The sequence below is a fragment of the Haliotis cracherodii genome, unplaced genomic scaffold (genome assembly GCF_022045235.1).
Source record: "Haliotis cracherodii isolate W230 unplaced genomic scaffold, xgHalCrac1.p SCAF_4, whole genome shotgun sequence".
Lineage (NCBI taxonomy): Eukaryota > Metazoa > Mollusca > Gastropoda > Lepetellida > Haliotidae > Haliotis > Haliotis cracherodii.
Window position 1 is genome coordinate 58156204 of NW_027266297.1, and position 21413 is coordinate 58177616.

The 21413-nt window shown below is 46.4% G+C and overlaps 3 protein-coding genes across 4 annotated transcripts in view; all 3 read left to right on the forward strand.

The window, feature by feature from the left end:
• Positions 1-2695: 2695 nt before the first annotated feature.
• LOC139480033 (uncharacterized) lies at positions 2696-4240 on the forward strand. 2 transcript variants are annotated; one of them, XM_071263006.1, is made up of 3 exons: positions 2696-3413; positions 3512-3744; positions 4093-4240. In XM_071263006.1, the coding sequence occupies exons 1-3, from the start codon at positions 2935-2937 to the stop codon at positions 4101-4103; spliced, it is 723 nt and encodes a 240-aa protein (XP_071119107.1). In that variant the 5' UTR covers positions 2696-2934; the 3' UTR covers positions 4104-4240. The 2 variants fall into 2 exon arrangements, with proteins under 2 accessions (XP_071119107.1, XP_071119106.1); XM_071263005.1 differs by having other exon boundaries at positions 3512-4240.
• Positions 4241-5800: 1560 nt separating this feature from the next.
• LOC139478231 (ATP-dependent RNA helicase glh-2-like) lies at positions 5801-6403 on the forward strand. Its single transcript, XM_071260635.1, has one exon. The coding sequence runs from the start codon at positions 5801-5803 to the stop codon at positions 6401-6403; it is 603 nt and encodes a 200-aa protein (XP_071116736.1).
• A 3725-nt stretch (positions 6404-10128) lies between these two features.
• The window catches only part of LOC139479524 (uncharacterized), a 42476-nt gene continuing 31191 nt past the window's right edge, over positions 10129-21413 (forward strand). The window contains exons 1-4 of the mRNA XM_071262368.1: positions 10129-10155; positions 11314-11517; positions 15726-15929; positions 20159-20362. Coding sequence (XP_071118469.1) covers positions 10129-10155; positions 11314-11517; positions 15726-15929; positions 20159-20362 — 639 coding nt within the window. The remainder of the gene's footprint in view (positions 10156-11313; positions 11518-15725; positions 15930-20158; positions 20363-21413) is intronic.

Genomic DNA, 21413 nt, shown 5'->3' on the forward strand with positions numbered 1-21413 from the left:
ATCGCATTTATGTGATGGCCCACAATGCACGATCCTATGATTTACACTTAATCCTGAAGGGCCTGTCCCCCCTCCTGGTGACGCTCCCCACCAAGATTCGACATGGCCAACAAATTTTACAGATGACCCTGGGACGGCTGTGTTTCGAAGACAGCTTAAATTTCATCCCTTACCCCCTGAAAGCCTTTCCCAAGAGCTTTGGGTTGAAAGAAATGAAGAAAGGGTACTTTCCACACTTTTTCAATACGAGAGTCAATCAGACCTACAGAGGTCCCTATCCACCAGCCGTCACGTACGATCCCGATGGCATGTCTCCCGCGGAACGCTCAGCCTTCCTCCAGTGGCATACCCAAAAAGTGCAAGAAGGAGCCTTGTTCGACTTACAAGAAGAACTTTTAGCTTACTGCCAGAGCGATGTGGACATTTTGAGACGGGGATGCGCTGACTTCCAACAGAACGCCATCCACTCGGTGGGCATGGATCCCTTTGTGGAAGTGATGACAGCTGCTGCGTTCACCATGAAATCCTTCCGAAAACACGACCTGAAACCCAATACCATCGCCATTCTTCCACCTCAAGGCTACCAACCCAAGAGAAACTATTCCCAGGCCTGTATGCACTGGCTCCACTCTCTGATGGAAAGGGACCCCCATCTGCACCTCCAGCACGCCAGGAATGGCGGTGAAAAAGAGTTCACCTGTGGAGAGGGCCAACATCGGTACAGCGTGGATGGGTACGATCCAGCGACAGGCACCGTCTACGAATTCCTGGGCTGTTTCTGGCATGGGTGCAACACCTGTCACAAGACCCGACGTGGAGAACCGCATCCCGTCCTGGGCACGTCGTTGGGAGCCCGTTACACCGACACCCACTACCGCTTGAGTCTCTTGAGTCAACACCCTGAGGTGAAACGGGTCGTCGCCCTGTGGGAGCACGAATTTACGAAAATGCAACGGGAGGACTCCGCTCTACGTGCTTTCTTGCAGGGACCCCACTGTCGTCACGTCCCCGGGCCGCTCAACCCTCGCGACGCCTTCTATGGAGGACGCACCAATGCCACGCGATTATGCTACGAAGCCCAAGAAGGTGAAACCATCAAGTACATTGATATTTGTTCCCTTTATCCCTACATTTGTAAGACCGGAGCGTTTCCCACGGGACACCCGACCCTTCTCCATCAACCCCCTGTGGACACGTTGTTTGAACTGAAAGGCCTGATCCAATGCCGTGTCCTACCCCCGAAACGACTCTACCATCCGCTACTGCCTTACAGATCGGGTGGCAAACTGCTCTGTCCTTTGTGCCGTACGTGTGCCGATACCCGGTCAGACTCCCCCTGCGAGCACACGGACGAAGAGAGGTCATGGGTGGGGACGTACGCCACCGTAGAACTCCAGGAAGCCGTGAAGAAGTATGACTACCGGGTGCTTCAGATCTACGACGTTTGGCATTTTGACACCTTTGCACAGCATGACCCCGACACCCAGCAAGTGGGACTCTTTGACACTTACATCGATCGACATTTCAAGGAGAAGCTCGAAGCCAGCGGATACCCCGAAGGATGTACGGATCACGACGCTTACATCCAGGAGATCTACGACAAAGAAGGCATTCGGTTGGACAAGGACCGCATCGAAAAAAATCCAGGACGCCGCACGATTGCCAAGATGCAACTGAATTCGCTTTGGGGCAAGTTTGGGCAACGGGTAGACTACAGTCAGAACGTCTATATGAACGATCCTGCACAGTACTTTGCCTTGTGGAGGGATGACCGCAATACCATCGAGGATGTGACCGTTGTCAACGAACACATGGTGGATGTGACCTATACCCAGCAGAAAGAATTCCAAACCCCTCATTCTCATTTCAATGTCGCCATCGCTGCTTGGGTCACCGCCCAAGCACGTCTCAAGCTGTACGAGACCCTTGCCCTGGTGGGCCGCAGGGTCTTGTACTTTGACACGGACAGCGTCATTTACATTCATCGACCCCACGACGCGAATCCAGAGCTGGGTCATTCGTTGGGTGAGTTTACGGATGAACTGGACGGAAACACCATCAAGACGTTTGTGTCAGGAGGTCCCAAAAACTATGGCTATGAGTTAATGAACCCCAGACCCGATGGAACGCGCACGACCTGCAAAGTGCGAGGGTTCACTTTGAATTACCGAAACCAACGCCATCTCAACTTTGACACCATGAAAGGACTGATACTGGGACAACGGTCTGGGAAAGAGGAGGAAGAGAAAATCAGTTTGGATTACCCTCATCAGATCATTCGAAAAGGACCTCGGCACGAAAACGCACTCGTGACCCGTCCCACCCGAAAAGACTATCGTACCGTGTACGACAAGCGACGTGTCGTCTACGACGAAACCACAGGCCTACCTGTAGACACGCTCCCCTTTGGGTACAGAGACGACTTTCTATAATTTTTTTGCATGACAAGGGGATCGAAACTGAATCGACATGAACCTCTTACAGAAAAAAAAAAAAAACGGATCGAAATCGGACCAATCCGAAGCCTGGGTTGTCGACCAATCAGAGACCGTGCTCGAGCCATGGTGGGCTCTGATTGGTCGAACCGAGGTTGTGCTTTCTCTCTCACGCTACAAGCCTAACCCTATGGAAAAGAAACACAAGGGTCGGTCCAGTTTGGAAAAATGGAGACTCAGACCAGACACAGGAACGGACCAATCAGAAAGCAGGACCTCCGTGGCTTTTAATACGCCCGATGCTCTCCGGTCATCACTTTTCACTGAACGGACCAAGCAACCACATCGCCCCCCTCTGATTGATGTTCCTCACGTTGTGTTGGTTGTTGGCGTTTTATCTGGAAGAAACACGTGTTTGGAGAGAGTACCATCAAGTGTTGACACACCTCCGTGAAGACTTGGAAAGAAACAACAACGAACAGAACATCCGGACAACATCATGTCGAAACGATTGAATGACAAGACACGAAGCGACATGAGTGGCCAAGGAAGCAGTGGAGATGGGAACGGTGACATGACTGCTGAACTATGGGGTGAAGTGTACGACTTGCTGTGTTTAAAGATGAAGACCGACGACGCGTACGCCAAGTTACGTGCGAAGGGCGACAACCTGATGTGCGAACAGATACGTTCAAAGATGAGGAAGCTGACTGAACCCGAGAAAGGCACATCGAAGAAGACGATAAAGAAGATCCAGAAGAAAAAGACAAGCAAGCCCACAGTCGTTGTGGTCCCCACAGCAGCAGCAACACCCACCACCACCACCACCACCACCACCACCACAGCAGCAACAGCAACAACGGCTGCAGCGACCACAGACATCGAAACGATGGGGACATCCTTTTTGAAACCTGCAACGCCTGCAAAAAGACGATCACGGAAGAAATTATCTCTGAAGATCTCTCCTCAAGAACAGCTGTAAGTACCCTTGCTCTTCTTTGTCTCAGTCATTCTTGATGTGATTCATATTCATGACCTATTCCTATGATAAATGGACTCTGTCCTATGATTGACAGGACCCCTGATGTCAGTTCAGTCCAGGGCGTGCTAGAACAGTGGTGGGAACAAACCCCTCGGGAGCCCACCTATTCACCGAATGCCCCTGCTGTGACGATGGCGACGGGTGACCGTGAGGATCATGAAGCGCTCAAGCTGGCCACTCTCCCTTCCATGGATCTGGACACGCTCCCCCTGCTTGAGGCTTCTTGGTCACCAACATCCCCGGAAGATGTTCATGTCTACTCCTCAGGTACGCCCCTGGTTTGCGATGATAATGAAGATGACAACGACGTTGACCCGGATCCTTATGGAGAAGCTCAACTCACTCCCCTACAACGCGGATGTCATATTTGCCGACACAACAACATGTTAAGATACATCAGTTGCAACAGCGGGCAAGTGATGTGTCATACCTGTGGTCTGGAGCTCATAGACTGTACTTGTAGTATGTTGACCTATGACCGCATAATGACACATGATGACATGCCTATCACATCTGCTGAGGATCACATCTTATGGTGATCCTCCTCTTCACTCGAAGAACTTGTCAACACGTAAGCTGCAACCGTGATCAAGTGATGTGTCATGTCTGTTTCAGGGAGACCATAGACTGTACGTGTTGAACGGATGGACCTCTCACAGGGTTGAGGGAGGACCACCTCTTATGGGCTTGAAGATGGAAGAGGAAAACGTTGTCGCGTTATTGTTGTTGTTGTTGTGGTTGTTGTAGGGACATGCAAAGCACTCCCTCCTCCATTGACTTTTCGTATTTCCATTGTATCTGGTTGTGATTGGGTTTTTTCATGATTAAACAGTGATTGATTGAACTGACTCTTTGTGTCTTGATTGATCTCAACTCCAATAGAGTGCCGAACCGAGGGTAGAGGTTGAGTTGAGATGTCGTTGACGTTGTCTGTCCGTCTGTCTGTGCATCTGTCATGTCAGTGCACACCCAAGTGTAAAATTAAAATAAAAAATAGATAAAAGAGAAAGGCCATGCTTGAAAGATCAGCTGCCTGGTGTCGGTCATTCCAGTACGCATCGATCCCCACACCCCCTCCCCGTGTACCATGTCATGTCATGGATCGTGTCACGAATCATGCCGTGTGTCCGTCAACCCAAACACAGGATGACGTCACGTGATGAGGTGAAGGAGGTGGAGGAGGTGGAAGCTAAGGTCATGACCTTCCGTGGAAGGGAGTAGGGTGGAGAGTTTCATAAAAGCAGGCGAACCCTCAGACCTTCTTTCAGTGAAGTCACCGTCATCATGGAGCAAAGACGTTCTATGAATGCCATGTCATCCTCCCGAGATGTCGTCACCGATTCCGAGTGGGTGTCTGAAAAGGCGAGAGAACAAGAAGCGAGAAAACGTTCCCTCTTTAGGGACGACACGTGGCGACTCAGTGACATTCTGGAGGGACCTTTTCCTTCTTACACCCTGTGTCATCCTTCTCATCCTCACTATGATTCATTTCAAGAACGTCTGAGATCTTTTAAAACGTGGCCTCAACAGATGACCCAGACCCCGTATGACATGGCCATGGCTGGCTATTTCTATCCAGGACAAGGTGATTGTGTGACCTGTTATTGCTGCGGTGTGGCACTCCGCCAATGGGAAGCCACAGACCAACCCTGGAAAGAACATCTGAAGCACGCCAAAGTGCCCTGCGAATACTTGTGTGTGTTTTGTCCTGATGGAGAAGTGAACGAAAAATACAGACGTTTGGTGTCCCAAGAAGCACGGAAGAGAAGAGTCGAGTGTCTTGTTCACCCCAAGTGACAACGTTTCTTTTTTCAAAGTGTACAGACGTTCATACCCCCAGTGTTCACAAAAGTCACAGGGACGGCCCCCCTCATCCTGTGACTTTTTGTTTTGTGGTGTTGGTTCATGTGAGCGAGGGGATTAAATTTTTTTTAAAAACTCATAGTCGTGTTCTGTGGTCTGTAGGATGAAGAAAAACAAAACAGGATCGAAATGCACACCCCGATAAAAAAAAACCGGATCGAAATTGGACCAATCCGAAGCCTGGGTTGTCGACCAATCAGAGACCGTGCTCGGGTCATGCGGGACTCTGAATGGTCGAACCAGGGGTTGTGCTTTCTCTCCCATGGTAAAATCCATTTCCTATGGAAAAGAAACACAGGGGTCGGTCCGTTTTGGAAAACCGAGGTGCAGACCAGGCCCCGAAACGAACCAATCGGGGGCGCGGCCTGGGGAACCAATCAGGAGGGTGGGTGTCAGTGACTCTCCTATAAAAAACAAAACAAGAGCGAAGCCACTCACACACACACACACACTGCATTCTATGAAACCCATCATGCCAGCTCGATACAGTTGTATGAAGTGCCAGACCGACAGTCACAGTTACCTGTACTGCCCTGAAGTGACATGCCTCGAGTGTGGCACTCAAGGTCACCGTCACTATGTCTGTCCGAAGATGAACAGTCAAGAGAAGCAGGAGAATCGGAACCTGGGTCCCTGTTACAACTGTGAAGCCATGGGTCATTTCGCTGCAGATTGCCCAGAACCCAGTCGAAAGAAGACTCCCCATCGCCTGGACCACTGTTACAACTGTCAAGCCCTGGGTCATTTCGCTGCAGATTGCCCAGAACCCAGTCGAAAGAAAACGTCAGCAACACCGTCCACGTCGACACCCGTGGCACCCGTGACACCCGTGACACCCGTGACACAAGTGGTTCATCTCATCGAAGACGTGCACGTCGATGTCCTCGACCTAAAAGAATGCCTCGCACAACTCCGGGCGGACATCACACCTCTTGTAGAGAAAAGAAAACGGGCCAGAAGCCTCTCAAGAAAGCACGCTTCAAAGCGCCGACGACACCTTCAGTCCGAGGATGAGATGGAAGTAGAGGATGAAGAAGAGAGATCATCTGAACAAAGTGACTAACGCATGGGGTCATGCTACCCCACTGTTTTTTACCAGTGTCCCATCGTTTGCAGTTTTTCCAGTGTTCCAGTGTTCCAGTGTTCCTGACGTTTCCTGTCGTTTCCAGTTTCCAGTTTCCAGTTTGTTTTCCAACGGCCCTTTTCAGGGCCACCCATCTCTCCCGAAAGACAACTTTCCTCCTTTGCTTTGACGACCCTCCCACCCACACCATGAACCCGTCTCCTCCTCCTTTCCTCCCTCCCTCCCTCCCTCCCTCAATTCACCACCACCACCACCACCACCACCACCCTCCTCCCTCCCTCCCTCCACCACCGCCACCCCTGGAGGCGCGCGCCACCGGACACGGAAGCACCACCCTCTTGGAGGCGCGCGCCTCCGGACACGGAAGCGACGCCCTCTTGGAGGCGCGCGCCTCCGGACACGGAAGCGACGCCCTCTTGGAGGCGCACGCCACCGGACACGGAAGCGACGCCCTCTCGGAGGCGCACGCCACCGGAAACGGAAGCGACGCCATCTTGGATGCGCACGCGCAGAGTCCCATCATGCACTGCGCAGGTCACGTGACCGGAAGTGACGTCACAGAGGATGTGCCGCCATCTTGGTTCCATAATCCTGAGTGGTTCCATAATCCTGAGGGGGTTCCATACCGAGGTACTTAACTACTGACGAGGACGAGGATGATGACAGCTTCGTGGAGGACCGAGAGGTTCATCCTCTGAGGAAGGCGCTGAGGAGAGTGGCTGCCTTCTGGGGGAGAATCTTCTCGTAGATTTCTCATCCAGTGTGTGTGTGTGTGTGTGCGTGCGTGCGTGCGTGCGTGCGTGCGTGCATGCGTGCGTGCGTGCATGTGTGTGTGTGTGTGTGTGTGTGTGTGTGTGTGTGTGTGTGTGTGTGTGTGTGTGTGTGTGTGTACGAGTGTAAATGTGCAAATGTGTTAGGATGTTTTTTTGCATGTGTGATAGATAGTGTATGTGTGAGAGGATGTGTTTTTGCATATGTGGTTGAGTGTCAGTGTGTGTGTGTGTGTGTGAGAGAGAGAGAGAGGGAGGATGTGTTTTTGCATGTGTGACAGAAAGTGTAAGTTTGTGATGTGTGTGAGTGTGTGTTTTGAATGTGTGGTTGGGTTTAAGTGTGTATGTATGAGTGTTCGTTTCACATGTGTGTTTGGGTGAGTGTATTCATGTGTGTATATGGGAGTTGGAGTGTTTGCATCTAGTAATGTGTGTAAGTGTGTATGTGTGACGGCATGTGTTTTGCATGTGTGTTTGATTTTAAGAGTTCATGTGCGACAGGATGTCTCTGGCGTGTGTTTTGAGTATATGCATAAGAGGATATGTTTTGCATGTGTGTTTGTGTGAGAGGGCGTGGTTTGGTGCCCCTGTAATAAAGCATTTCTCCCGTTTGGACTGTTTTGGCTACACCCTTTGGGTTTATGTTTGGACACACTCTTTCGATCTTCTTTTCATTTGTTTTGGCTCACCCTTTGACTGACATTTCTAAGTTGATTCCGTTCTCTGATATATGAGAACCGTTTTTGTGCTCACTTTTGGCCCTGCTTTAAATACTTTTTTGGACACAGAATATTCCATTTCTTAAATATATCTAAATAAAAATGGATTAATGGTATACTCATGAGTCTGTTTTCCTTCCTTGGATCTAACAACGACTGGGTGACAGCAACACAGCAGGAAAGGCAGGTGACCCGAGTCTGGTGTTAATATAATTTGAAGTTGTTATAGCGAGAATATTTATGATCAAGTTAAGATATTAAGGGGCCATTTGCCCTGAACCGTTGTGTTTCTGTCTTCTAGCCCAATTTCCCATGGAAAGTCCGAACTCCATACCCATGGATAGCTGTTATATAGCTTGGAAGCCGGTGTAGTAACGCTTGGTAGTTTACGATCACTTTTTCACTTACTGGTGGGTACATGTATGGCTGAAAGATCGAGAGTTATCTCCCTTCGCCGTCTGCCGATGTTTCTCCTATCATCGATTCTTCAGATATATCTACAGATATTCCCTTTCGTTTATGGGTAGCTGGTTGGAAAGTAAATATAGCAGTTTAGGCACACATGATCAGGAAAAAAATGGTGATAAAAAAAAATTGAAACGTAAGTTTCTTAGAAAACTAAGACTTAAAGGGCGACGTACTGCTCTTCTGTGTCTGGCGCCAGTTTCAGTTCAGGTCTACACGTTGTAAATAATGCTAATGGACACCTGGGTCAATCAGAGTACTCGTGAACTCTTACATTGATATAAATCATGAAATTGGAGTCAACAGACAAAGTGAGTTGTGTTTGAACGACCTGAACCAAACTTACCAAAGCAGCCAATCTGCCCGGGGATAGTCGCCCTTTAAATGTTGGAACTCGAAAATCGCATGGAACCCATATGAGGGTGAAGGACACCTTGCAGGAATGGACTTTAGGATAAGCGTTTATACCTGGAATGGAACCTGGGCCTTAGGCGCGATGAGCCAACGCCTTAGCCACTCAGTTACATCCTCGCCCCCTTATGTCATCTATATGCGAGGCCCGAGAAGATCGGGGCTGCAATAGGTCTTCAGCAACCCATGCTTGCCGTAAGAGGCGAATATGCTCGTCGTAAGAGGCGAATGCTGCTGAGTGCGGTGTTGAACAACAAACAACAAACAACAACATCTATGCAAAGTACGATACTAATATATAATCATTACTGCAACATGAACGGCTACCTTCATACCGATGCACAAGTACTTCATCTAAGTGTTCATTTCTCCACCCACACTGACAAGATACACATTGTTTGTGTCTTTGTTGTTTAACGCCGCACTCGGCAATATTCCAGCTTTATGACAGCGGTCTGTAAACAATCGAGTCTGAACCAGACAATCCAGTGATTGGCATCATGGAGCATCGATCTACGCAATTGGGATACGATGATATGCATCATTCAAATCAGCGAGCCTGACCGCCCGATCCCATTAGTCGACTAGCTCTTACGACAAGCATAGTCGCCTTTTACGGCAAGCATGGGATGCTGAATACCTATTCTAACCCGAATCTTCACGGTCGCCTTGACACGTGGAGGAGCTTGGATGTATATGCTTGCTGACTTGTACATATTATAATTATGTGTGTGTATGATGCAGTGATGTATGTTCTCTGCATGTGTCACTGTGATTTTTTAGAATAAAATTGTGTTCTGTTCTGATATATAGCTTGGGTTATGCTGTGGGGCCGGCGTTAATTTCTTACTCACATCATGTAAATAATAAACAAAAAAACACACTGATTGAACAAGCAGCCAAGACGGCTTTTATCTTCCGTGTATGTGAGGGGAATGGGCTTCATTTCTACCAATGAACAAAGGGAGACCACCCATGTCAGACTATTTCTTCGAGTGTATCAGTGGCGATGCTAGCACGGGATTTCCAAGGCGACTTGCGCAGCCTGTCGTTCCGCGGCAATAAAGTGCGGACGACCCGCCAACAACACACATCGTGCCTTATACACACCAGCAAACAGTCCCCAGTAAGACGAACGGTCTTTTCCAGCAAACATTTTCATAATTAATCCAGAGAATGCTCAGGGACAAAACAAACTGAACCTGCCCTTCTTTTTATCAACGACGGTAACCACGGCAACGACCACCACAACTTTATCTGCTTCCCCTTTTTAACATGTTTAAGTCTTTGGCACCCACGACATGCAGCCGTACAGATTCAGCTTTGCCGGAAATGGACGATGACGCCTCGTTCTGACTTCGTCTCCGTAACGTGGTTACCGTTGTCGTGGCCAACGTCCCCTCTGTTTTGAACAGATTCACTATCGCTCTTGCTCCATATCGCTCTGCATTTCGTTGACTACAGCATCGTTTCAAGATCTTCAACTGACAAGATGTTTACAAGGCTGCATATTCAGGGTATTTAAGAATGCAATTATTGTATTTTAAAGTGTTTAGAACGTAGATAAGTACTGAAATTGGCCGTAGTTTGACAGCAGTACCGATGGTGATGACACTGGCCGCCATTTGCAATTGTTTTGATTCAGAAATGGGTGTCTTCTGAATCTCTTGTCTGCTCTGAAATGAGAGCGGGCCGGATATAAATATGACGGACGATGTTGTTCAAACATTATAGATCAAATGTGTGACATTGTATAACTTTGATATCTATTTAAACGTAAACTACACTTTCAAACGAACGGGCTTGAAATGACATGACTAAAACACATGAACACAATGATGAAATGCTCATAGTATCGATAGCACTCTCTACTCCTAATCCACCTGTCTGTCTGTCCGTCCGTCCGTCAATCCATTCAGGTTCTGAAGAGTAAATAAGAGCTGTACAAGTTTTTGTAGAGATGTGTTGCAAAATATCTACATCTATATTTGTTGACTAGAGGCTGGGCGATGTCTTTTATCAAAGTTGTACAGTGTAACCTCGTTAACTCGAACTCCTTAACTCGATATATTCATTGAACATGTATTTTAATGTATTATTAAACTTGTTTATTTTTCTTTTCAGCACGGGAAGACATGATCCGGTATCATGTCACTCCTGCTGCGAGTTTATGGCCGTCGCTGGATGAGGAATCCGACTGTGTATGTAGTTTATCTACATCTGTTTCGGATTTGGCCGCCGAATAGATCACTTAAGTGCTTTTGTCGATGTCCCCCACGCACACTATTGACATTGCCCATTTTCTCTGTGTGTTATTGTGTCCTGAAAAATAACTGCATGATCCCCCTCCTCTAATTGCATGATTCAAACAGTCGATCAGAATTTCTGTCTTGTTGTAGCGCCTTATTGCATGTGTAACCTGTGTGTCACACTGACTTTCTTTTCCACATTGTTATTTGAAAACCGCCTATATACCTCGCCCACTGACCCTCCTTTCTCCCTCCCTCCCCACTCGCTGATGTAGCATCCCCAGGCTGCGTCCCCGACCCCCTCTCCCAACCCTCTGAGTGTTTTCACCCCCTTCTGGGCCCGCCCTGACCACGGTGAGACGCTCCCCGCCCCAGTCACCATCACCTACGTCGACCATTATCCTGCCCCTAGTGATGACGACAGTGACTACTGGGTCGACGAGGACGAGGATGATGACAGCTTCGTGGAGGACCGAGAGGTTCATCCTCTGAGGAAGGCGCTGAGGAGAGTGGCTGCCTTCTGGGGGAGAATCTTCTCGTAGATTTCTCATCCAGTGTGTGTGTGTGTGTGTGTGTGTGTGCGTGCGTGCGTGCGTGCGTGCGTGCATGCGTGCATGCGTGTGTGTGTGTGTGTGTGTGTGTGTGTGTGTGTGTGTGTGTGTGTGTGTGTGTGTGTGTGTGTGTGTGTGTGTGTGTGTGTGTGTGTGTGTGTGTGTGTACGAGTGTAAATGTGCAAATGTGTTAGGATGTTTTTTTGCATGTGTGATAGATAGTGTATGTGTGAGAGGATGTGTTTTTGCATATGTGGTTGAGTGTCAGTGTGTGTGTGTGTGAGAGAGAGAGAGAGAGGGAGGATGTGTTTTTGCATGTGTGACAGAAAGTGTAAGTTTGTGATGTGTGTGAGTGTGTGTTTTGAATGTGTGGTTGGGTTTAAGTGTGTATGTATGAGTGTTCGTTTCACATGTGTGTTTGGGTGAGTGTATTCATGTGTGTATATGGGAGTTGGAGTGTTTACATCTAGTAATGTGTGTAAGTGTGTATGTGTGACGGCATGTGTTTTGCATGTGTGTTTGATTTTAAGAGTTCATGTGCGACAGGATGTCTCTGGCGTGTGTTTTGAGTATATGCATAAGAGGATATGTTTTGCATGTGTGTTTGTGTGAGAGGGCGTGGTTTGGTGCCCCTGTAATAAAGCATTTCTCCCGTTTGGACTGTTTTGGCTACACCCTTTGGGTTTATGTTTGGACACACTCTTTCGATCTTCTTTTCATTTGTTTTGGCTCACCCTTTGACTGACATTTCTAAGTTGATTCCGTTCTCTGATATATGAGAACCGTTTTTGTGCTCACTTTTGGCCCTGCTTTAAATACTTTTTTGGACACATACTATTCCATTTCTTAAATATATCTAAATAAAAATGGATTAATGGTATACACATGAGTCTGTTTTCCTTCCTTGGATCTAACAACGACTGGGTGACAGCAACACAGCAGGAAAGGCAGGTGACCCGAGTCTGGTGTTAATATAATTTGAAGTTGTTATAGCGAGAATATTTATGATCAAGTTAAGATATTAAGGGGCCATTTGCCCTGAACCGTTGTGTTTCTGTCTTCTAGCCCAATTTCCCATGGAAAGTCCGAACTCCATACCCATGGATAGCTGTTATATAGCTTGGAAGCCGGTGTAGTAACGCTTGGTAGTTTACGATCACTTTTTCACTTACTGGTGGGTACATGTATGGCTGAAAGATCGAGAGTTATCTCCCTTCGCCGTCTGCCGATGTTTCTCCTATCATCGATTCTTCAGATATATCTACAGATATTCCCTTTCGTTTATGGGTAGCTGGTTGGAAAGTAAATATAGCAGTTTAGGCACACATGATCAGGAAAAAAATGGTGATAAAAAAAATTGAAACGTAAGTTTCTTAGAAAACTAAGACTTAAAGGGCGACGTACTGCTCTTCTGTGTCTGGCGCCAGTTTCAGTTCAGGTCTACACGTTGTAAATAATGCTAATGGACACCTGGGTCAATCAGAGTACTCGTGAACTCTTACATTGATATAAATCATGAAATTGGAGTCAACAGACAAAGAGAGTTGTGTTTGAACGACCTGAACCAAACTTACCAAAGCAGCCAATCTGCCCGGGGATAGTCGCCCTTTAAATGTTGGAACTCGAAAATCGCATGGAACCCATAGGAGGGTGAAGGACACCTTGCAGGAATGGACTTTAGGATAAGCGTTTATACCTGGAATGGAACCTGGGCCTTAGGCGCGATGAGCCAACGCCTTAGCCACTCAGTTACATCCTCGCCCCCTTATGTCATCTATATGCGAGGCCCGTGAAGATCGGGGCTGCAATAGGTCTTCAGCAACCCATGCTTGCCTTAAGAGGCGAATGCTGCTGAGTGCGGTGTTGAACAACAAACAACAAACAACAACATCTATGCAAAGTACGATACTAATATATAATCATTACTGCAACATGAACGGCTACCTTCATACCGATGCACAAGTACATTCATCTAAGTGTTCATTTCTCCACCCACACTGACAAGATACACATTGTTTGTGTCTTAATTTGTTGTTTAACGCCGCACTCAGCAATAATCCAGCTTTATGACAGCGGCCTGTAAACAATCGAGTCTGAACCAGACAATCCAGTGATTGGCATCATGGAGCATCGATCTACGCAATTGGGATACGATGACATGCATCAATCAAATCAGCGAGCCTGACCGCCCGATCCCATTAGTCGACTAGCTCTTACGACAAGCATAGTCGCCTTTTACGGCAAGCATGGGATGCTGAATACCTATTCTAACCCGAATCTTCACGGTCGCCTTGACACGTGGAAGAGCTTGGATGTATATGCTTGCTGACTTGTACATATTATATGTGTGTGTATGATGCAATGATGTATGTTCTCTGCATGTGTCACTGTGATTTTTTAGAATAAAATTGTGTTCTGTTCTGATATATAGCTTGGGTTATGCTGTGGGGCCGGCGTTAATTTCTTACTCACATCATGTAAACAATAAACAAACAAACACACTGATTGAACAAGCAGCCAAGACGGCTTTTATCTTCCGTGTATGTGAGGGGAATGGGCTTCATTTCTACCAATGAACAAAGGGAGACCACCCATGTCAGACTATTTCTTTGAGTGTATCAGTGGCGATGCTAGCACGGGATTTCCAAGGCGACTTGCGCAGCCTGTCGTTCCGCGGCAATAAAGTGCGGACGACCCGCCAACAACACACATCGTGCCTTATACACACCAGCAAACAGTCCCCAATAAGACGAACGGTCTTTTCCAGCAAACATTTTCATAGTTAATCTAGAGAATGCTCAGGGACAAAACAAACTGAACCTGCCCTTCTTTTTAGCAACGACGGTAACCACGGCAACGACCACCACAACTTTATCTGCTTCCCCTTTTTAACATGTTTAAGTCTTTGGCACCCACGACATGCAGCCATACAGATTCAGCTTTGCCGGAAATGGACGATGACGCCTCGTTCTGACTTCGTCTCCGTAACGTGGTTACCGTTGTCGTGGCCAACGTCCCCTCTGTTTTGAACAGATTCACTATCGCTCTTGCTCCATATCGCTCTGCATTTCGTTGACTACAGCATCGTTTCAAGATCTTCAACTGACAAGATGTTTACAAGGCTGCATATTCAAGGTATTTAAGAATGCAATTATTGTATTTTAAAGTGTTTAGAACGTAGATAAGTACTGAAATTGGCCGTAGTTTGACAGCAGTACCGATGGTGATGACACTGGCCGCCATTTGCAATTGTTTGGATTCAGAAATGGGTGTCTTCTAAATCTCTTGTCTGCTCTGAAATGAGAGCGGGCCGGATATAAATATGACGGACGATGTTGTTCAAACATTATAGATCAAATGTGTGACATTGTATAACTTTGATATCTATTTAAACGTAAACTACAGTTTCAAACGAACGGGCTTGAAATGACATGACTAAAACACATGAACACAATGATGAAATGCTCATAGTATCGATAGTACTCTCTACTCCTAATCCACCTGTCTGTCTGTCCGTCCGTCCGTCAATCCATTCAGGTTCTGAAGAGTAAATAAGAGCTGTACAAGTTTTTGTAGAGATGTGTTGCAAAATATCTAGATCTATATTTGTTGACTAGAGGCTGGGCGATGTCTTTTATCAAAGTTGTACAGTGTAACCTCGTTAACTCGAACTCCTTAACTCGATATATTCATTGAACATGTATTTTAATGTATTATTAAACTTGTTTATTTTTCTTTTCAGCACGGGAAGACATGATCCGGTATCATGTCACTCCTGCTGCGAGTTTATGGCCGTCGCTGGATGAGGAATCCGACTGTGTATGTAGTTTATCTAAATCTGTTTCGGATTTGGCCGCCGAATAGATCACTTAAGTGCTTTTGTCGATGTCCCCCACGCACACTATTGACATTGCCCATTTTCTCTGTGTGTTATTGTGTCCTGAAAAATAACTGCATGATCCCCCTCCTCTAATTGCATGATTCAAACAGTCGATCTTTGTCTTGTTGTAGCGCCTTATTGCATGTTTAACCTGTGTGTCACACTGACTTTCTTTTCCACATTGTTATTTGAAAACCGCCTATATACCTCGCCCACTGACCCTCCTTTCTCCCTCCCTCCCCACTCACTGATGTAGCATCCCCAGGCTGCGTCCCCGACCCCCTCTCCCAACCCTCTGAGTGTTTTCACCCCCTTCTGGGCCCGCCCTGACCACGGTGAGACGCTCCCCGCCCCAGTCACCATCACCTACGTCGACCATTATCCTGCCCCTAGTGATGACGACAGTGACTACTGGGTCTACGAGGACGAGGATGACGACAGCTTCGTGGAGGACCGAGAGGTTCATCCTCTGAGGAAGGCGCTGAGGAGAGTGGCTGCCTTCTGGAGGAGAATCTTCTCGTAGATTTCTCATCAAGTGTGTGTGTGTGTGTGTGCGTACGTGCGTGCGTGCGTGCGTGCGTGCATGCGTGCATGTGTGTGTGTGTGTGCGTGCGTGCGTGCGTGCGTGTGTTCGTGCGTGCGTGCATGTGTGTGTGTGTTCGCGCATGTATGTGTGTGTGTGTGTGTGTGTGTGTGTGTGTGTGTGTGTACGAGTGTAAATGTGCAAATGTGTTAGGATGTTTTTTTGCATGTGTGATAGATAGTGTATGTGTGAGAGGATGTGTTTTTGCATATGTGGTTAAGTGTCAGTGTGTGTGTGTGTGTGTGTGTGAGAGAGAGAGAGGGAGGATGTGTTTTTGCATGTGTGACAGAAAGTGTAAGTTTGTGATGTGTGTGAGTGTGTGTTTTGAATGTGTGGTTGGGTTTAAGTGTGTATGTATGAGTGTTCGTTTCACATGTGTGTTTGGGTGAGTGTATTCATGTGTGTATATATGGGAGTTGGAGTGTTTGCATCTAGTAATGTGTGTAAGTGTGTATGTGTGACGGCATGTGTTTTGCATGTGTGTTTGATTTTAAGAGTTCATGTGCGACAGGATGTCTCTGGCGTGTGTTTTGAGTATATGCATAAGAGGATATGTTTTGCATGTGTGTTTGTGTGAGAGGGTGTGGTTTGGTGCCCCTGTAATGAAGCATTTCTCCCGTTTGGACTGTTTTGGCTACACCCTTTGGGTTTATGTTTGGACACACTCTTTCGATCTTCTTTTCATTTGTTTTGGCTCACCCTTTGACTGACATTTCTAAGTTGATTCCGTTCTCTGATATATGAGAACCGTTTTTGTGCTCACTTTTGGCCCTGCTTTAAATACTTTTTTGGACACATAATATTCCATTTCTTAAATATATCTAAATAAAAATGGATTAATGGTATACACATGAGTCTGTTTTCCTTCCTTGGATCTAACAACGACTGGGTGACAGCAACACAGCAGGAAAGGCAGGTGACCCGAGTCTGGTGTTAATATAATTTGAAGTTGTTATATGGAGAATATTTATGATCAAGTTAAGATATTAAGGGGCCATTTGCCCTGAACCGTTGTGTTTCTGTCTTCTAGCCCAATTTCCCATGGAAAGTCCGAACTCCATACCCATGGATAGCTGTTATATAGCTTGGAAGCCGGTGTAGTAACGCTTGGTATTTTACGATCACTTTTTCACTTACTGGTGGGTACATGTATGGCTGAAAGATCGAGAGTTATCTCCCTTCGCCGTCTGTCGATGTTTCTCCTATCATCGATTCTTCAGATATATCTACAGATATTCCCTTTCGTTTATGGGTAGCTGGTTGGAAAGTAAATATAACAGTTTAGGCACACATGATCAGGAAAAGAATGGTGATAAAAAAATTGAAACGTAAGTTTCTTAGAAAACTAAGACTTAAAGGGCGACGTACTGCTCTTCTGTGTCTGGCGCCAGTTTCAGTTCAGGTCTACACGTTGTAAATAATGCTAATGGACACCTGGGTCAATCAGAGTACTCGTGAACTCTTAGATTGATATAAATCATGAAATTGGAGTCAACAGACAAAGAGAGTTGTGTTTGAACGACCTGAACCAAACTTACCAAAGCAGCCAATGTGCCCGGGGATAGTCGCCCTTTAAATGTTGGAACTCGAAAATCGCATGGAACCCATATGAGGGTGAAGGACACCTTGCAGGAATGGACTTTAAGATAAGCGTTTATACCTGGAATGGAACCTGGGACTTAGACGCGATGAGCCAACGCCTTAGCCACTCAGTTACATCCTCGCCCCCTTATGTCATCTATATGCGAGGCCCGTGAAGATCGGGGCTGCAATAGGTCTTCAGCAACCCATGCTTGCCTTAAGAGGCGAATGCTGCTGAGTGCGGTGTTGAACAACAAACAACAAACAACAACATCTATGCAAAGTACGATACTAATATATAATCATTACTGCAACATGAACGGCTACCTTCGTACCGATGCACAAGTACATTCATCTAAGTGTTCATTTCTCCACCCACACTGACAAGATACACATTGTTTGTGTCTTAATTTGTTGTTTAACGCCGCACTCAGCAATATTCCAGCTTTATGACAGCGGCCTGTAAACAATCGAGTCTGAACCAGACAATCCAGTGATTGGCATCATGGAGCATCGATCTACGCAATTGGGATACGATGACATGCATCAATCAAATCAGCGAGCCTGACCGCCCGATCCCATTAGTCGACTAGCTCTTACGACAAGCATAGTCGCCTTTTACGGCAAGCATGGGATGCTGAATACCTATTCTAACCCGAATCTTCACGGTCGCCTTGACACGTGGAAGAGCTTGGATGTATATATGCTTGCTGACTTGTACATATTATATGTGTGTGTATGATGCAATGATGTATGTTCTCTGCATGTGTCAATGTGATTTTTTAGAATAAAATTGTGTTCTGTTCTGATATATAGCTTGGGTTATGCTGTGGGGCCGGCGTTAATTTCTTACTCACATCATGTAAACAATAAACAAACAAACACACTGATTGAACAAGCAGCCAAGACGGCTTTTATCTTCCGTGTATGTGAGGGGAATGGGCTTCATTTCTACCAATGAACAAAGGGAGACCACCCATGTCAGACTATTTCTTTGAGTGTATCAGTGGCGATGCTAGCACGGGATTTCCAAGGCGACTTGCGCAGCCTGTCGTTCCGCGGCAATAAAGTGCGGACGACCCGCCAACAACACACATCGTGCCTTATACACACCAGCAAACAGTCCCCAGTAAGACGAACGGTCTTTTCCAGCAAACATTTTCAAAATTAATCTAGAGAATGCTCAGGGACAAAACAAACTGAACCTGCCCTTCTTTTAAGCAACGACGGTAACCACGGTAACGACCACCACAACTTTATCTGCTTCCCCTTTTTAACATGTTTAAGTCTTTGGCACCCACGACATGCAGCCTTACAGATTCAGCTTTGCCGGAAATGGACGATGACGCCTCGTTCTGACTTCGTCTCCGTAACGTGGTTACCGTTGTCGTGGCCAACGTCCCCTCTGTTTTGAACAGATTCACTATCGCTCTTGCTCCATATCGCTCTGCATTTCGTTGACTACAGCATCGTTTCAAGATCTTCTACTGACAAGATGTTTACAAGGCTGCATATTCAAGGTATTTAAGAATGCAATTATTGTATTTTAAAGTGTTTAGAACGTAGATAAGTACTGAAATTGGCCGTAGTTTGACAGCAGTACCGATGGTGATGACACTGGCCGCCATTTGCAATTGTTTTGATTCAGAAATGGGTGTCTTCTAAATCTCTTGTCTGCTCTGAAATGAGAGCGGGCCGGATATAAATATGACGGACGATGTTGTTCAAACATTATAGATCAAATGTGTGACATTGTATAACTTTGATATCTATTTAAACGTAAACTACACTTTCAAACGAACGGGCTTGAAATGACATGACTAAAACACATGAACACAATGATGAAATGCTCATAGTCTCGATAGTACTCTCTACTCCTAATCCACCTGTCTGTCTGTCCGTCCGTCCGTCCGTCAATCCATTCAGGTTCTGAAGAGTAAATAAGAGCTGTACAAGTTTTTGTAGAGATGTGTTGCAAAATATCTAGATCTATATTTGTTGACTAGAGGCTGGGCGATGTCTTTTATCAAAGTTGTACAGTGTAACCTCGTTAACTCGAACTCCTTAACTCGATATATTCATTGAACATGTATTTTAATGTATTATTAAATTTGTTTATTTTTCTTTTCAGCACGGGAAGACATGATCCGGTATCATGTCACTCCTGCTGCGAGTTTATGGCCGTCGCTGGATGAGGAATCCGACTGTGTATGTAGTTTATCTACATCTGTTTCGGATTTGGCCGCCGAATAGATCACTTAAGTGCTTTTGTCGATGTCCCCCACGCACACTATTGACATTGCCCATTTTCTCTGTGTGTTATTGTGTCCTGAAAAATAACTGCATGATCCCCCTCCTCTAATTGCATGATTCAAACAGTCGATCTTTGTCTTGTTGTAGTGCCTTATTGCATGTGTAACCTGTGTGTCACACTGACTTTCTTTTCCACATTGTTATTTGAAAACCGCCTATATACCTCGCCCACTGACCCTCCTTTCTCCCTCCCTCCCCACTCACTGATGTAGCATCCCCAGGCTGCGTCCCCGACCCCCTCTCCCAACCCTCTGAGTGTTTTCACCCCCTTCTGGGCCCGCCCTGACCACGGTGAGACGCTCCCCGCCCCAGTCACCATCACCTACGTCGACCATTATCCTGCCCCTAGTGATGACGACAGTGACTACTGGGTCTACGAGGACGAGGATGACGACAGCTTCGTGGAGGACAGAGAGGTTCATCCTCTGAGGAAGGCGCTGAGGAGAGTGGCTGCCTTCTGGGGGAGAATCTTCTCGTAGATTTCTCATCCAGTGTGTGTGTGTGTGTGTGTGCGTGCGTATGTGCGTGCGTGCGTGCGTGCGTGCGTGCGTGCGTGCATGTGCATGTGTGTGTGTGTGTACGAGTGTAAATGTGCAAATGTGTTAGGATGGTTTTTTGCATGTGTGATAGATAGTGTATGTGTGAGAGGATGTGTTTTTGCATATGTGTTTGAGTGTCAGTGTGTGTGTGTGTGTGTGTGTGAGAGAGAGAGAGAGGGAGGATGTGTTTTTGCATGTGTGACAGAAAGTGTAAGTTTGTGATGTGTGTGAGTGTGTGTTTTGAATGTGTGGTTGGGTTTAAGTGTGTATGTATGAGTGTTCGTTTCACATGTGTGTTTGGGTGAGTGTAATCATGTGTGTATATATGGGAGTTGGAGTGTTTGCATCTAGTAATGTGTGTAAGTGTGTATGTGTGACGGCATGTGTTTTGCATGTGTGTTTGATTTTAAGAGTTCATGTGCGACAGGATGTCTCTGGCGTGTGTTTTGAGTATATGCATAAGAGGATATGTTTTGCATGTGTGTTTGTGTGAGAGGGCGTGGTTTGGTGCCCCTGTAATAAAGCATTTCTCCCGTTTGGACTGTTTTGGCTACACCCTTTGGGTTTATGTTTGGACACACTCTTTCGATCTTCTTTTCATTTGTTTTGGCTCACCCTTTGACTGACATTTCTAAGTTGATTCCGTTCTCTGATATAGGAGAACCGTTTTTGTGCTCACTTTTGGCCCTGCTTTAAATACTTTTTTGGACACATAATATTCCATTTCTTAAATATATCTAAATAAAAATGGATTAATGGTATACACATGAGTCTGTTTTCCTTCCTTGGATCTAACAACGACTGGGTGACAGCAACACAGCAGGAAAGGCAGGTGACCCGAGTCTGGTGTTAATATAATTTGAAGTTGTTATAGCGAGAATATTTATGATCAAGTTAAGATATTAAGGGGCCATTTGCCCTGAACCGT

Excerpts from the sequence above, each read along its gene's own strand:
- LOC139480033 (XM_071263005.1), top strand. The coding sequence starts at position 2,935 with ATGTCGAAACGATTGAATGACAAGACACGAAGCGACATGAGTGGCCAA. Across the intron at positions 3,414-3,511 it reads ATCTCTCCTCAAGAACAGCT|GACCCCTGATGTCAGTTCAG; the intron begins GTAAGTACCCTT and ends TATGATTGACAG.
- LOC139478231 (XM_071260635.1), top strand. The coding sequence starts at position 5,801 with ATGAAACCCATCATGCCAGCTCGATACAGTTGTATGAAGTGCCAGACC.